The sequence below is a fragment of the Scatophagus argus genome, chromosome 17 (assembly GCF_020382885.2).
Source record: "Scatophagus argus isolate fScaArg1 chromosome 17, fScaArg1.pri, whole genome shotgun sequence".
Classification (NCBI taxonomy): Eukaryota; Metazoa; Chordata; class Actinopteri; family Scatophagidae; genus Scatophagus; species Scatophagus argus.
The window spans coordinates 11,368,353-11,385,489 of record NC_058509.1 but is presented as its reverse complement, the minus strand read 5'-3'; the positions used below and the strand labels follow the sequence as shown (position 1 = coordinate 11,385,489).

The 17,137-nt window shown below is 42.3% G+C and overlaps 1 protein-coding gene across 2 annotated transcripts; it reads right to left on the bottom strand.

Annotated features, from left to right (window-relative positions):
• Positions 1-1,876: 1,876 nt before the first annotated feature.
• Positions 1,877-17,047, bottom strand: LOC124074284 (programmed cell death 6 interacting protein). Of its 2 annotated transcripts, none has more exons than XM_046417012.1 (18): positions 16,716-17,047; positions 14,075-14,129; positions 13,921-13,990; positions 12,863-12,990; positions 12,151-12,304; positions 11,444-11,544; positions 9,294-9,425; positions 8,810-9,032; positions 7,973-8,096; positions 7,357-7,534; positions 6,402-6,513; positions 6,086-6,255; positions 5,410-5,658; positions 5,045-5,179; positions 4,742-4,836; positions 4,357-4,480; positions 3,997-4,205; positions 1,877-3,035 (listed from the first exon to the last, which is right to left on the bottom strand). In XM_046417012.1, the coding sequence occupies exons 1-18, from the start codon at positions 16,919-16,921 to the stop codon at positions 2,846-2,848; spliced, it is 2,655 nt and encodes an 884-aa protein (XP_046272968.1). In that variant the 5' UTR covers positions 16,922-17,047; the 3' UTR covers positions 1,877-2,845. The 2 variants fall into 2 exon arrangements, with proteins under 2 accessions (XP_046272968.1, XP_046272969.1); XM_046417013.1 differs by having other exon boundaries at positions 9,294-9,410; positions 16,716-17,046.
• Positions 17,048-17,137: the final 90 nt, after the last annotated feature.

Here is a 17,137-nt window from a genome sequence, read left to right as displayed (position 1 = left end):
AGGCAAAAATTATCAGCCAACGCACATGCACTGATACTGGCAACTTGTAAGCTGTTAGACTGATCAAATTAACACCATAGATGAGATTTCAGCACTCTATCATTCTTACCTTTTTTGTTTTTTTTAAAGATTCGAACATTTCTACTTCCCTTTGTGAAGAGAAGGAAAGGAAAAAGGCAAGGTGACAGCCAGGGCACGATGTGCACACTCAGCTGCACCAAAGGAGGACTGACATCTCTTATCACCATGATTTATCCAGTGCTTAGCTATTACTTGGGTGTTTTGACCACAGTTAGCTAAAAGTAAAGGATCCGTACTGCATTGTTATTATTATTAATCTCAACCACCATGTTTAGCTGTTTATTTATTATTAATTTTTAACCAACTATTTCAAGTCCATTACTTTTAGCATGTCTGATTGTTCCATTCCACTGACCTTCTTGGCAGCTGCAGGAGACCCCTGGTTGGGATTCATTGTACCACAGGCCCGGAATATGTTTGCTTAATCAAGTAGTTCTGTGAAATTATCAACATCATAGCCAAAAGAAAACACTTGATTCAGCCATACTGCAGACAAACACATGGTGAGGATGAGAGAAAAGAGTGGGGGAGCAAGAATAGTGTGAGCACCAATATGGCTGAGTGCTGAGTTTGGGAGCCATTAGGCAGAAGGTAATTAATACCTGTCACTGCAGTGCTCTGTTCGCTGCCTTTATTCTGTTTCAGACCAATTAGAATATGACACTCCTCCGGTGGAGAACGCCTTGTTAAAATTAAGCGCCTGAGACGCACAGACACCTTTGATAAACACATCCAGAGCTCCAATTGGCACTGGCAGCAATGGCATGCTGTATAGATAGATAGAGTGAGAGGGAGGAGGGGGTGGGGGGCATTTCTGTGTGTATGTGTTGTGTCACTTCCAGTAAAAGATGTGAGCTGTTAGATCTGATTAAAAGTGTGTATCCTTCCTCGCGAGTTTCACTCTTGAACACACAGATGCACATTCAAGACTGACGTGATGTTACGAGACATTTATGAGCCAAGAGATACTGACCAGTGAAGACAACTCACTGCCAGCGATTTGCGGCTTGGACAGCAGGGACAGACGAATGGTAAGCAAAAACAGACGAGCCGGGAGGGGGGAGGTGTAGGAGAGAGCAGCTGAGGATATAAAAAGACAGGTGGTATTACAAAGAAAAAAAGCTTAGGAGCAAAGAAAATATGATGAAGAGAGTCTGATAGGAGGGAAAACAAAGGATTGGAGAGCGCTTGAGGGAAGTGAAGTGAGAGATGGTGTTTTTTTTTTGTAAGAGTTGAGCTGAGAGGAACTCGAGAAGACAAACTAGACGGAGAGAAGAGAGGGGAAAATGGAGAGAGGTGGAGTGATGGATGCAGGCAGGGGACCAGCAGCTCTCTGCCAACATCTCCATGCATCCTTCCAGACATCACACTGTGCTGCCATCTGCCACACACACACACACACACATACACACACAGAGGGAGGAGATATGTGAAATCATTAGCGTCTCCTGACACTGAATAAATATCTGGGGATGAAATCTGTCTGTGAAGAAATCACCTGCGGGGAAATATGATTGGATGAGATCACGACCTCACTGGAACATAATTTGCATGTCATCTAAATGGGATCTGCCCCCAATGCTCGGGAGGTCAAAAGGCATCCGATTAGTAGGATGGCACAACTCATTCGCTGATGTGCTGAAAGGAGCAACAATGGAGAGTGAACTGCTTCCTCAGCGGCTGCTCCGCCTGTGAGCTGCAGGACTGCCCTCTTCTGGCTGCTTTACAAACCGCCACCGTTTGATATAAACAAGACGCAATCAAAGACGTCCAACATTTAACGACGGACAAATTCTGGCTGGCAGTTGTTTTTAATCACATTAGAGCTGAAGAATAAAAATAAACACAAAGAGCATGAGAGTGCAGTACACAAAGTGTCTCGGTTAACCACATACAGAGTCTTATTTATACATATATTTATATAATAGAATCGTGTCTCCCACTTGTACAACCTCTGATTGTAGCACAGAAATATACCAACCTTCCCTGGGTGAGAGAGAAAGAAGAGATAAAAAGCAAAAGAAAGAGACCAGAAATCTGAACAGTCGTCATCTACATTAGAAAACCTACAGGCCATTCGGTTTTTTTTTTATATAGGTTTATACATCAGCGAGGCATCAGTATTCATTACAAAAATAGGAATATAGTTGAGAAGCGCTGGGGGTTGATTAAGTGGGTGTAGTGAGTGAGGATGTAACTGTGCCCTCCCATCAGTGGCATGCCTGGTAATGACCACCCATCTACCCACGCCCACACATACACCCAAACCGGGAAACATCTTAGGATTCTGTGCGCCTCCATGAGTGTTGTACAGCAGTCCAGCCAAGTCAAAGAGTCAGTAATTCAGTGGAAACCAGTTTAAATTACACCGTTAGAGAATGAGTACATTTAAAAAAGTAACCTAACAGGCAAAAGAAGGGGTTAGTGCATTGATGAAAGTTGTGATAATTTAGGAAAAGTGCTATCAGAAACCAGAAAACATGATCTAAGATTAAAAAACAAAAAAAAAAAACAAAAAACAAAAAAAAACAGAGGGCGAGATGAAAACGAAAAGGGAATAAGGAAGTGACAAAGTAATGATGGGGTTCAGAGGGAAGTGCGAGGCAGCTCTGACGCCACCCTTCACTTGGGTTTCTATGGCTGCTGAGAGAAAACAAAAGAAGAGAGGGGAGGCAGCTCACGAGGATGAAGTGTTATTGCTGGGGGTATTTTTTTTATTTGGTGTTAACTGCTGAGAAGAGGAATGACAGGATGGAGAGGAGAGTTATTGCTGAGGGTAGTAGGGCTGCTGCTGAGGGGGTTGCGCGGGGTAGCCGGGGTAAGGCTGTCCAGCAGGTGGAGCTCCTGGGTACCCTCCCTGTCCTGGAGTAGCCTGGTATGGCATGTAGGGCATGCTGGGCATGTTGTACTGGTTATAAGCATAGGGATTGTAGCCCATAGGCACCTGGAAGAACCTGCATGGACACAACAGAGAGAAAAAATGTGAGTGATATTAACCAACTTCAAGCATTGATGGAATACTGCAGCATTTTGGGAATTCCACTTCTTTGCTTTTAACTGTGAGGGTAAAAAAAGAAGACTGATTTTTTTTCTCTGGGAAACATATATTGTGTTGTTTCTTCCTGCTTTGAGTCTTCATGCTAAGTTAAGCTAACTGGCTGCTGAGTCCAGCTACATGTATAAGGTACAAATGTGATAAATGGTAATAATCTTTTCATGTAACTCTCTCCAAGAAAACCAGCGAGCATACTTCCTAAAATGTCAAACCATTCCTTAAATTTACAGGGCGACTCCATCTGGGTTATTTTCCAGGTTTTAAAAACATAAACTTGCACTCAGCCATTAGTGAAAAGCAGTGACAGAGGTCATGATCCTGATGCCCTCCCCTACCTCAACCCACACATGCACAGGAGCTCACTGACAGTGTAAACATGGGAAATGATTGGTGTTAGCTTGGAAGAGGGAAGGTAATGTTATTAAACATTCATTTCTGGATTTGTCTGTTTGTGCAACACTATTCAAAGTTATAAACCTACGTTAGGACCCACCGTCAGGTCACATGGGAAAAAGTTTTCAAAAGACCTTAGCATTTTGACGCTAAAACACGTGTACTTCCACCAGTATGTCTGAACATGTAAGGAACAATACTGGGAGCTACAGAATAATATAAAAGCCACCAAAATACAAAGATTGCTGGAGCCAACCTACAACAACATGGAGCAGCAGAGTAGAAACAAATGTTTTCAGAATGACTGAAGGGGTTATTTGATGTAGACTGGATAAAAGACTCTAAGAAGAAGCTAGAAAGAGGATGAAATCATCACTAAATCCTGACATCAATACACTAAGTTATGGAGATCAATTTGTAATCAAAAAATGAGAGGGGAAATCAGCATGTTGTGATAGGACGCTCACCCTGGATAGCCCTGATAGGTGGGGTAAGGTGGGCCCTGGGCTTGGGAGGGTGGGGCCATAGGTGGTGGGTTGTTGGTTGGAGGGCCAGTGGATGGTGTGCTGGAGGGAGTGCTGGACGCTGCCTGAGGGGTGATGTTTGGTGGAGGAGGCCTGGCTGGGGGCAGAGGCTTCGACTGGGGCTGCTGCTGGGCTTGTGGAGGCTGCTGGGACTAGCAGGGAGAGAGGGAGAGAGAGAGAGAGAGAGAGCGAGAGAGAGAGAGAGAGAGACACACACAAAGATCAATATATAATCACAAGCCTCACATCCGCTGCTATGCATACCATGCCGTTCGATGTCTGGTTTTGTGAGTGGATGCTTACAAAGACAGTCCTGGGTGCAGGGGTTGGGCCAGGGCCGGCGGCGGGGGCGGCTGGGTTGCTCTGATAGGCAGGGACGTTGAAGGACGGAGCACTGGGCTCTCGGGCGATGCTCTGCTGCAGCTCCCTTAAACGAGAACTCAAACAGTGACTGTGCTGCAATGGTTTCTTCATGTTTTTCCATTTATCATCTCTCGTAACCCCAAACTCATACATTACAATCATAATGAGAGTAACAAACATTTCGTGAAAATAGCCCAGGGTCTTAAAAAGAAAATCAGACTACACAAGAGAAACAAAACTATAAAAGCACCCTGCATGTCAATGTAAAAGACAAAAAAAAAACAACAAACAAAAAAACAAAAAACAAAACAGGAAAAGCACATACTTAAGTAGTTCATCCCGCTCTGTTTTGCGAGCGAAAACGATGTCACTGCATTTGTTCTGGAACTTGATCAAGATTTCTGTCAAGTCGTTGTAGAACTGAGGAGGTAGATAAAAAAGGGACAAAAATAAATCACCAGACCTGCAAACCACCTTGACACACACACACAAAAAAATGCAAAACAAAAGAAAAAAAGTAGAAAGTTTCCAACAAGATCTGCATTACAGCAGCACAGTTAATACTTGCTAAGGCATGTGTGTGTGTGTGTGTGTGTGTGTGTGCCGGTGTGTTGTGCTGAGTGAGTACCTTAGTGCCTTCGCGCAGGTTGCTGCTGATCTCAACGTAGCTGTCATGGGCTGAAGCCAGCTTCTTCAGCACCTCCTCCCTCTGGTTGGCCTCCGTGTTGGACTGCTTCAGACTGCTGAACTCCTGGTGGGAAGTCTAAGAGAAAAAAAATCACACGTTGAAAAGATAACGGAGACGACCTCGGTCACCATGAAGTATATATGTGCCCAGTAAACCACAAATGACACAGAAGACGCACTCGCATTTTGCCAATCAGAAAGCAAACTGGATTTTACTCAATGTGTTTTTTGCTGTTTGATATAATTAATGATTCTTGAGTTTTGAAGTAACAACAATCTTCACAAACTCTGAGTGTGTTCGCGTACCTGAACTTGTCCCAGCAGCTCTTCCTGTGAGCGGAGGCTGGCCTGTACCCTCTGGTTATAGGCACCGTACAACTGGTCAAGCTGGGCGAGTGACAGCTGCTCCTCATTGATGGCCCCGTCCTGGGCGAGCGCCGTCAGGAAGGTAACAGACATGTCAAAGGTCACGGCCTTGATCTCTCCCTCCAGGGTCTCCCTCTCCTTCTTTATCTCGTCTAGCTTGGCGAGCTGGGATCGCAGCACGTTCACCACCTGGGTGAAGATGGACACAGTGAGTGAACACGGCAACGTCCTTGACCTTACAATGACTGCGATATACACTTTTTTACTTAAGCATGAATACAATGTCGCTGTAGAGAGACATGCACTTGTTTGTTGCTTGTTCCCAGTTCTGCTTGCTTGGTGATTTAAGTTCCCCAGTGACACACCATGCAAAGTCAGCAAACAGAATGAAAAATGGAGCTACTGTGAGGAGGAGGGACAGGGCTATAAAGCACACAGTATCCACTGGGTGTTTCTGTACAGCAGGAGTCTATGTATATTTATGTTTATGTGGCACACAAAATCCCTCGGCATGTGGTGACAAACCCTAAAAGCTAATCCTAACAGTAAGAAGTAAAGTTTCACATTATCTGGCCATGCAGATGCACATAAAGACGTCATTAAAAGGTGGACGGACCTCGCTGCCCTGCAGCGTCTTGGTCGGGTTGGCGGAGGGGATGGCAGCATTGAGCTCGTTCTCTGGTTTACACAGCAGGGCGATCATGTCACAGTGGGTGTTGTAGCGGTCCTTCACAACTTGGTCCGCCTGTATGGCCTTGTCCAAGATGCTGCGGAAGTTAGCTCCCTCTGGGGGCGAGAAGAGAGGGAATGTGGTTAGGTAAGAGGGGACAAGAGAGGAGGAGGAATAAAAGAGGAGACTAGGACCACTGTCAACTGTGGACGACATGGAGTCAAAGACAAACTGTGTGTTTCCTGTGTGTTTGTGCATGTACCTGAACGAAGGGGCTTGTACAGGTCTCCAGAGGGGGTTCTGTTCCAGCGCTGGTTGAATTTGGTTCTCAGCTCGTTGTCTGTTGTCTCTTCATTGTCCAGCATCTTCAGAGACTGAAGACAACACAAGACACAAACATTAGATCCTCCGATGATTACATCTTCACTATTAATTTGTGGGTCAGGCCACTGAACATGCGAAAGTATTATCTGACTTTTGAGGACTGAGAATAACAATAATAAGTATAGTATAATAATTACTACAATTATTTTTATTGTCATTTTACTAATTTCCCAATGCATCATTTTGCCTATTAAATGTCAGAAAATAGCAAAAAAAAAAAATTCATGCTTTTTAAATTTCATTTTCACTCTTCACACAACACAACCAACTTTTTTTTTTTCTTGGGGGGGTGGGGGGGAATTGGGACATTTTGGTGTGGACTTTTCAACTCTGCCAACAAACTTGGTAGCAGCTTGTGCTTTATGTTTTTACTCCCGTCTGTTTATTTGTTTGTCAGCAAGATGTCTAAAAAAATATGCTGGCTGAAGCCAGAGGACACACAGTTCTTGGCCCAAAGATCAGTAGATTAGATTTCAGCGATGATCCTGATCTGGGATTTCTGCCATTAGGGGCGATTATGATTTTTTTTATTTATTTAGTTTTTTTTTTTGTTTTAAGAATTTGTGTGTTATTCTGGTAGTGATGGTAGGAAAGTCCAAAACTCAGGATGCCCAAATGAGCTGCTAAAGAGTTCTATTTATTCATATTCTACTTTGTCAAGCAAAGCCATATGACAAACAAGCTGGAATGAAGGCTGTGTTTTTTTTCTTCTTCTGTACTTCAAATCATTTCATGCTATGGTTAGCAGAACAGTGAGAGGTTAGGTCACTGGTTAAGAGCTCTACAAAGTGCAGTAATATATTGATAATTCAGTGCGTTTCTGCGTGTCTGACCTCGTCCAGGATCTCTCTGTTGCGGGTCAGAAGCTCAGGCAGGTCTTTGATTAGCTGCTCGATGCTCTGCAGTCCTCCCAGCTGCACGACAGCCCGAGCCTTCTCAGCAATGGATTGTGGGATGGAGTCTCCTGACAGATCCTCCAGAGCAGCTGGCAGGTTTAGGGACGCCAACACCCTGATGAACAGTTACGCATCATCTGTCAGTTTTTATGACCTCCAACCATCAACTTGTGCCTCGTCATAATGGCAAACACAAATCTCACTGTGAATATTTCACTTCCATGTTGATGATATTAACATCAAAATCCAAAAATAAGTTACATAACTCTCTCAATTTCAAAAGATGCGCAAATGAATTAAAGTGCATGTTGTTAAGCACTTAGAAACATCATCAAATAGGGAGACACGAGTGCACGTCTGCTATATAGAGCACAACACTAAAAACATAAGTACTTTTATTGACTTTTTAATGGGACCAGGCACACCATTATGTTATGAATTTTTAATAAATCCATCCATGCACAGACACGCAAGCACTCATGGATACGTTCATGAGAAGATAATTTCACCTGCATAGTAACTGTACAAGTAATATAGCCACAGGACAGCGTACCCGTTGCAGAGATTGGTGGCTTCCCTCATGGTTCCCACCAGTCTGTTAACAGTCTCAGCCTTTCTCTGGTTGTAAATGCTCATGGACTGCTGTACTGCCATGGGAACCATCTTCTCAAACAGATCTGCAGAGAAAGGAAAAAACATAAACAACTAATTTAAAAAAGACAGAATTACCACCTCACAGTTGTATGTCTGTCCACCCTCAGTATCAATAGTACTAATACTCAATAATATATGTAGTGACATGGGACCTAAGGATGGACCGTATGTCCTCCAACCACCAATAATGTTGGTCCAAAGGTGTAAAAACAAGCCAGAGTGTTATAGATAAGATCTCATCTGAAGTCACCCACTCTATAAAGGTCATGATTTTAGACAGTGAATTTGGGTGGGATTGTGCCAAAATAAAGAAGGTTTAGCAACTTAAATGGAATGGGACATAACATTTCATGTCGCTGTCTGGCTCTGTCTAAAGGTAACGCCAACCAGCACCTTTAAACCTCAATCATTAAACATGTTATATCTTGTTATTCTGTACAAAACTGGAAGTGTAAAAGCAAACAACAAGCAATTTCATGACGGTTTATGTTGTGGACCATTTAACCATAAGCAATAACTTTCTTAATTCTCACTCTGATGTTTCTAGGCAACCAATGAAGATATCCAACTCCTGCCAAGTAAGTAAATAAACTTTTTTTCTAAATAAAATTTTTCCTTTAAAGTTTCTGATATTAAGCGGATCGAAAGCCGACAAGTATGATCCGACACTGGCGCCTAGTTACATGTCTATATATCTCGACTGCAAGCAATTCTGTTGAGTGTCTGTGTATCTCACCTGTGAATTTCTGACTGAGTGGAGGTGTGATGGTGGTGGCTTTGACCAGCGCTGCCTTGCCGATGTGTTCGAGATCCTTGACCTCTGGCACGCGGTCGTGGTAGATAAAGTCATTGTCTTTTTTGGCTGAAGTGAGGGCCCGGTTGATCTTGTCACTCAGGTCCTTAACGCTCACATACTCATCATAGCGAGACGCCACTGTCTTCACCAGCTCTGCAGCGTGCTGGAGGGATGGACAGTCCAGAAAGAAGAAAGAGAAAAACATTTGATTCATGAAAAAGTTTTCGGGGTTTGATGTGGAATTTTGAAGCATGAATGTCGAATATCTGCCCAGTTTTTGAAGATTACATAAGACATCAGAGACAGGAATTCATTCAAATGATAATGAATGAGTAGCCACATTATTTAGGAATGTGACAGACGAACTACTGAAGGTTTCTGAGAGAGTGGGACAAAGCCTTTAAGTCATATGAAAGCTGAGTACCTGCAGGCGAGCGATCTCCTCTCCAAAGCGCTTCTTCTGCTTGGCCAGAACGCTCTGGTGCAGCTCTGCGTTGGCTTGCATGATGCAGTGCTTGGCCGCCAGCACCGGCAGCACTTCCTGAAAATAAAAATACTGACCAGGGAGAGGCAACCACAAAGCAACACGCAGGCACACAAACAGATAAATGCACGCACACACGCACAAAAGCAAGGCAAACCACAGAATGGCAGACGCACGCCAGCAAAGTCAAATCACAATTGACATCACAGAAGCCAATCACAAACAGGCACAAGCAGTCAGAGGTGTGCGAGCACAATACGCGTGCACACACACACACACACACACAATCAATGCCAACACCACCACCACCACCACCACCACGAGGGATGCAGAAAGAAAGGAAGACAACGAGAGAGAAAACAGAACAGGCCATGAGTGTTTAACCTTTCAGCAAAAGCTGCTACACCTTCATCAAATGTCCCAAAGCTTGTGTTTGTGTGTGTGTGTGTGTGTGTGTGTGTGTGTGTGTGAGAGAGAGAGAGAGAGACAGAGAGAGGTTTCATGCATTCAGGGAGAACAAAGACACTGCTTTTCACATATGGATCAGTTATCCAGGCCTTGTTTCCCGTGCCCAGAGACAGTGACATGTTCATTTTAACGATTCAAAACTACAAGCTAATGTGTGTAGAGCTGCTGTCACTGAGGAGACCTGCAAGCTTTATAACAGAGTACACATAATGAGAATGTACAGCCAGAAGTGGGCTGCACCAGCTCTCCATAAATCAATTTCTAATTGTGAGTAAAGTCCTTCCAAAGTTAACAGTAACTATTAGCACATTTCAAAAATGTGATTTCCTTAATTGTGTTGCACCGCGAAAACTTGAGAGTGAAGAAAAAAAAAAAATCAGAAATGCGTCAGTTGCCACTAAATACAGCAAACGACCAAACTGAACAGTCTCAGGGGTCAAGAAATATACTGAAATTACAGGACAATTCTTTGTAAATGTATGACTTCCTTTTTTATTTATATATGTACACATTAGAGTTGCTACTACTGATTATCTATTTATGTATGTATTTATCTGCTGGTTATTTTCAGTCTGTTAAAGCTAAAAATTTGTGGAAAAAAAAAGCTCATCACATTTGCTAGGAGCTCGTTTGCCCAAACAATCCAAAATCAAGGGGGATAACATTGTGGTGTAATGCAGAGGAAAGCTTCAGACCCTCATGAAAATGTTTTGTATTTTTACCTGAGAAATGATAATCAAAATGGTTGTTCATTTTTTGTCAACTGGCTTATCGTTTAATTCGTTAGTCATTTCAGCTCTAATAGGCAGACAAGGAGAAATGTGTATTGCTGTGCCAGTACTATGTAGTTTAAAGAATAAAAACATATAGAATACCCAGCCTCTCCAATGATATTTTGTCATTTAGTCTCAAGTTATTGGTGTAGAGTTTTATTTATGTATGAATTTCAGCATTGTAACTGAAATTTTCAAAGTTTATATACTTATGAAACTGCATTTTGATCAAGTATACGATCAAATGTACCAGCTTCACCTGGAAGCTCGTAGGTAGGAATAACTAATCTCTATGAAAGAAACGCTTGTGTTGTGCAACCTCTTTTAATTAAGCGATAAATCTGCACTTGGCAAACACTTAAATGATTTTGAACTTACAACTGGTACGAGTTACTCATTCCCTGCTTCTCGCTTTACTTTGATGAGATGGTGTGTGTTTCTGTTTGTGTGTGAGTCAGTCACAGTTGTTAATCAGACAGTAAATGCAGTTAAATGGTAAAAAGCCTATCAGGATGAAAAGTCAAACTGCAGCTTAGTAGGTAACCAACCAACCAGAGTGGAAATGTAATGGAAACACACCAACGAGAAGAGAGTGAGAGTTTGCAGTTTGGACAGCCCCACAACCTGAGTACCACCCCTTCAAGTCTTATTTTTCAGAAGTACACACATACAAAAATATGCACAATCAGACAGACAATACACACGCCAAACCATACAGAATCCAAACTCTGTATGCATCTTCAGCACACAGAACACATGGTTGACTGTTAATGTGTTCATTACTGTATCTTTCCAAAGCCGAGCAGTGTTTTAGTTTAGTGTGCGACTGTGCGTGTGTCCTTCACATACCTTGGGAAGGTTGTCTTTGTACTGGCACTGCTTAAAGGCGTCGCCATAGAAATCTGCTGCCTGATTAGCCAGCTTTGCGATGACAGCATCTTTCATCTTATCTATTGGGTAAACAAGCCACTTTTATTAGTACATGTTGAACAAAATACACTCAAGATAAGAAGCTATGTTCTTCAGAACCAACACATCACAAGCAGATCACACTATACTGCATGATCACTGACATTTAGTCATGCATTCAAACACATAAGGTTTGCAGAGTTGTCTGCAGTTGCAGTCTCTTGTGCATCAAATTCATTTCACAATAGTGAAAGTCTCTAGTCTTCTAGTTTTATGAAATAAGTTTCTGTTGTGCTTAAAAGCTCCAATAAGCACCCTTTGTAGACAGAACTGGGACAGAAGTTTTGTTGGCTTGGATCAAAACTGCCCACTGCCATTGCTAGAAATGAATCTTAAGGCACACAGAATACATGCTTGAGTGTGTAATTAAAGCTCCTGACTTATTAAGTGCAACTGCTCTGTTTTCTTTATATACACACACTTTCATGATACATTACTGACACTAAGTAGGAGTCCATGTCTATGATGCACTGGGGAAAGTAAAACTAGGGACCTGGATTCAAAAACATCTTGTTTTCTCTTCTTCTGAACTGACAGGAAACGAGACAACGTGTGTTTGGACCACAGAGGTATAAGTCTTTTGGTACCTGAGGTGGCTTTGAGGAAGATGACCTCCTGGGCCTGGGCCAGCATGATGAGGCTCAGGGTGCCCACAGTTTCAGGGGAGATGTCCATTGTGGGCTCCCTGTTCAGCGCTGATAGCACTGTGTCCTTGATGTGCCCAAACGCTCCGCTGGCCAGCTAGATAGTGAGACAGATAGAGCCGATGAAACACTACTGTCAAGACTGGAATTTAGTTAACCTGATTTATTTGTACTTCTAAAACAGCCCTCACTATCTAAATTTGGAAGTCTTGTGAGCTTCTCGCATGTTCATGTCTGGGTTGTAAGCACGGACTTGCATGGACTATTGATTACTGAATCAAGTCAAACTTAACGAAGGAGGAAACCATCTCATTTTGGAACCTGCATGGTATAAATTTGGCAAAAGTGAAACTCATTGTCTACTTTTGCATCTCCAAAATGCCAATAATTAGTGACAATCCACATAAAAATTAATGCTGATGCATTTGACTTGTCCGTTACAAGCAATGAGTGAAACTAGTTTTTCTTGTTTGTTTAGGTCACGTCGCAGGGGAATGAACAGTATGGTCTTCCTAAAAATAGTCAGGAAATACAGATACAGATTTGAGTAGATCTGACTTACAGTACAACAGTTGTAATTTCAAACAGTAATTTAATTTAGGTTTTCTAAAATCAAGCTGGACATGTCACTATAACTGTGAGGTACTATGGCCACCTGATAGTATTTGGCTGCAGCCTTCAGTCCCTCGTCATTGTCCAGGTTCTGCTCTGAGGCGATCTGACTGGCCAGCGCTGCTGCGTTGAACAACACGCATGTCTTCTCGTAGCCCGAACTGGCCAAAGCTGCAGAACAAACACACAAAAAGTGATACATTTTTAGTCAGATGGCCTTTTGGTTGTCACGGTTGATGTGAATCTAAAAAGCATTTGGTTTCTTTTCAGGGACAACTTAAACTGTGAAAGAACTTGCTTTCAGACAGACTGAAAGAGGACAAAGTGGTATGTTCTTTTCATCTCTTAGATACCATGAGGGATACTGACTGCTCATTTGTTGAAACAGTTTTGTGTGTGTGTGTGTGTGTGTGTGTGTGTGTGTGTGTGTGTGTGGCCGGCAGTTTCTCAGACACCAACAATTTCTACTGCTTTATTCTACATTTATCTCACCTAGAGTACACTGGATAGAATCCCAGACTCATGAGCTTCCACAATTCACCACAGAGGACAAAAGATTCAAGTGTAAAAAAATGAAAGTGAAGACTGAACTGAACAACAAGCTGCAGGTTGTTTGCTCAGCTGTTATTATTTTCATTTCACATGGGCTTCCTTAATCTTTTTAAGGAGTTATTTTGCTGTGAGCAAGTTTCTGTGAGTAAAGTTTCTGACCCTGGCACACACTTATTTCACACGCTTGTATTATCATTCACACCTACTTCAGTGGCAAATGTTATCTACAGGAAAGCTTTCATGCCTGTTTCTGGATGTAAAATAAGGAGGAACCTATTTAAAATCAGAAAAAGCTATATTTCTTATTGTGTGTGTGTGTGTGTGTGTGTGAGAGAGAGAGAGAGAGAGAGAGAGAGAGAGAGAGACAAACACAAAAAAGAGGGATTAAGAGATAGTATGACAGATATGTACCCCTAGGGAAAAGCCCTGTTTTGACTGTTCTTAATATCATTTCCTCCTTCTGCACCACACTGTGTTTGGGAAAACAGACAGCTAGATGCACAGATCTTCTTCTACAGCTTCAAATGGATTTGATAAGACAAGACCTACCGAGCTTGACTGAGCCACCGAACAGTGATCCCTTATCAAAGGCATCCTTCCATGTGAAAGTTAAGCAGAGCTGTGGGAACAGAGAGATGCTTCGTGTTCAAATTCTTCTGTTTGGGAAAGAACCCACAATCATGTGTGCTGTCAAAGCAGTTACCTGGTTTTCAGAGAAGGGAAACTTGGGCTCAACAGCACACAGCTGGTCATAGTATCTGGAGAGAAAAAGATGCAGGATTAAAACTATGTTTTCTTATGTATCCAAACTCAAAAATATGTGCTCTAATTGTTTTCCTCAGATCATATGTCAATGTTTTCATTGGAAAGATAGAAACATCTTTATTGTGATTATTATCAAAATGGAATTTCATAAGGCAAAAGTGATATAGTAAATCCTAATTGAAAAACTACTAGGTTAAGGGGTAGTGATTGTTATGACATAACTGCAGATCTGTGATCTGAGGAAGCTCTGTCATTCCAGATGACAATGAGTCAGTGAAAAAAAAAAGGACATCAGTTCAGGAAAGCACACTGCAGTGCGAACTGACACACACACACACACAGAATGAGTGATGGTTCTTCAGCTCTTCGTCTTATCGGTATCTGTGCCCTTGACAGTTTATTATTAGAAATGACATCATACAAACAGGTCGGTTAGGGAATTCCCTATTACCCATCAGCTCTGCTTTTCCGGTGCTGAGAAAGACTGGAGTGCAAACATAAACAAAGCCTGGCTTTATATGTTTAGTAACTACCCACATACAGAGTATGTTATCATTATGTTTCTCAGTCAGATACTCAAGGGCTCACACGTGCATGGAGGAAAGCTGAGATGAGGTATGCCTCCTGGTTAAAGAGAAAAAGAAAATGTCCCAGACAAAACAATGGTTACTATGGTGACACAATAGCTGTATCGCGGGTTTGAAAGGGATAGGGCTGGTCGCCCTGGATACCTGGCACATGGCTAACAGACGACATGTGCAGAGAAAGCCAAGGAGCAACAATGCTAGCAGTTAGCAATGGCAAACCATTCCGCACAGACATGCTAGCTTCCATGTCTTTGTTAATAAGCCAAGATCACTAATTCTTAGCATCACATGTGTCTCAGAAAATCATTACAAAGTCGCAGGATTGAAAACAACCTGTTGTGTTAAAGGTAAGTAAATGCTGGGCATGACTCCAGGTTTAGCTGTGCTCCATCCACCTGCTGGCTATTAACATTCAACGCCTTGAGCTCTTTAATATCTAAACAGCCTTTTCTTGGCACTTGAGAGACAATACCACTTCGCACTGCAGCTGTAATACAGCTCAAAGCTGAGAAAAATGGAAGACCAGCAAAACCGCAAGTGCACGGTTGGCTACTCAAATCCTTCGCGTAATAGAACTCCTCAGTCATTGAGAGCAAAGCAGGAAATGGCAGAGGGCAAAGTCTGAACTTATAGGTCACCTGGAAATTGCTGGTTAATACTCGGCTACACAACAGTGCTACGTTTTTCATACATGATATCATACAGGATAAGGAGCAGGCTATCTCAGTCAAGACCTTTTTTTTGTCCTTGTCTATTCAGTCATTCAAGCATGTCTGTATAATTATATAAGAGAGGTGGAGTAAATGGAGCACGGGGCACAGAGCAAGTTTGTTTAACACAATATAAATCCTATTTTTGTCACAGCTCCTCTATGTAAAGTGGTTGGCACTGTGACATTATTTTACTTTTTACTTTATGTGTATATACAGTATATGTGCTGCGTTTTATACATCCAGACCAGCTATTAAAAACATAAAAAACTGGCATATGCGAATTTCCCCATTGCGGGACTATTAAAGGATTCGTACTGTACTCACAGCTATTATGCTTTATAAATTTGATCTAGATTTGCTGATATGAAAATCTCTGCTTCTCTTCCCCAGTCATCCTGGATGTCCGATAATGTGGCCGCCACCAGTGAACTGAAGGCCTCGTCAACTGAATACGAACGACACCTGACAGAAAAGCTGGCTCTGCTTGTCGGTCTCGCTAGCTAGTAGATGCATAATGTAATTATATCTAAAGGCACTCATAAGATAGACTATGTATCAACGGATTAGGAGGCTACCGATTTACTGTGAATGTTCATGAGTTATTTGTAGCAGCTGCGATCATATTACACCAAATTCAACAACACGATGAGTCAGCCATTTAAAAATTGGCAGGTGAAGATGGTTGACTGATGATTAGTTTGAATATGGACAGCTGGATATACTCTTAATTTGATGTTGTCACTGACGTTGTATTTGCGTTTGACTGGTGGGTTTTAGCATGTCTTATAAGCATGTTTTCTGTTCTGTTTTTTAGCATTTACGATTTCAGGTCAGTATGTGCTCTGTGTTCCACCTTGAGAAGAATAAAGTTGTAGTTGGAAATTGAGGCTAACTTTATTGCTAAGGTAAACGGTAGAGTTTTCTTTGGGTCAAAAAAAGCCAGAGATAAAGATCACCACTAGATCGGCTTAAATCGATAATTTTATCTTATAAGTGAAGTATAAGTATTTGACAGCTCAGTTAAACAATTTGGCATGTCAAGTCTGTGTTAACCTCTAAAGAAAAATTGACATGAGTGACATATGAGTCAGTTATTTTTGGAGAGAAATACCTCCTAGCCTATTAGCTTGACAAACTTTAGCTGCCAGGTTAGCAACTAAAAGCTAACACATCTGGGTGCGGCAATGACTGGTCACGCCGCCACAGGTAAGAAGGTTTATCTTAATTTTAGTAATATGGTAACTAGTTCAGTTACGTGATGAAAAGAACGAGTTTATACCTGAGCAATATCTCTAGGGAGCTCTCGTGTTTGTCCAGCGGCCTTCCCAGCGCGCTCTTGCGGAGCTTGTTCAACTCCTCAACGGCGCGGATATATTCAGCCTGCTCCTCGCCCGCTGGATATGTGGCTGTTACAAATTTCGACAGCGGTTTCACCAGATCCACTTCAGAGGACTTTTTCAACGGGACTGAAATAAATGTTGCCATTTCGGCCCGTGTGAGCGATATGTTCAGTCAGAAAAACAGAGACAATTGTCGACCAACGAACACAAACAACAGCGAGCGATCCACTTCCTGGTTTCTGACAAGGAACGTCAGATTACGTCATGGGGAACGGAGAGGCGCACCGCGCAGACTCAGTGTCGCTTCAGTGAGCGGGCTGCAAGGAAATCAGCCTCATCTTCTCACGGCCACAGTCTTTTA

Bases quoted from the DNA above. Each gene is read 5' to 3' on its own strand.
- LOC124074284 (XM_046417012.1), bottom strand. From the start codon at position 16,921: ATGGCAACATTTATTTCAGTCCCGTTGAAAAAGTCCTCTGAAGTGGAT. The intron at 9,033-9,293 runs GTACTCAGCTTT...CCATCCCTCCAG, and splicing joins AGGAGATCGCTCGCCTGCAG to CACGCTGCAGAGCTGGTGAA. The intron at 4,481-4,741 runs GTATGTGCTTTT...TTCTCGTTTAAG, and splicing joins GAGCGGGATGAACTACTTAA to GGAGCTGCAGCAGAGCATCG.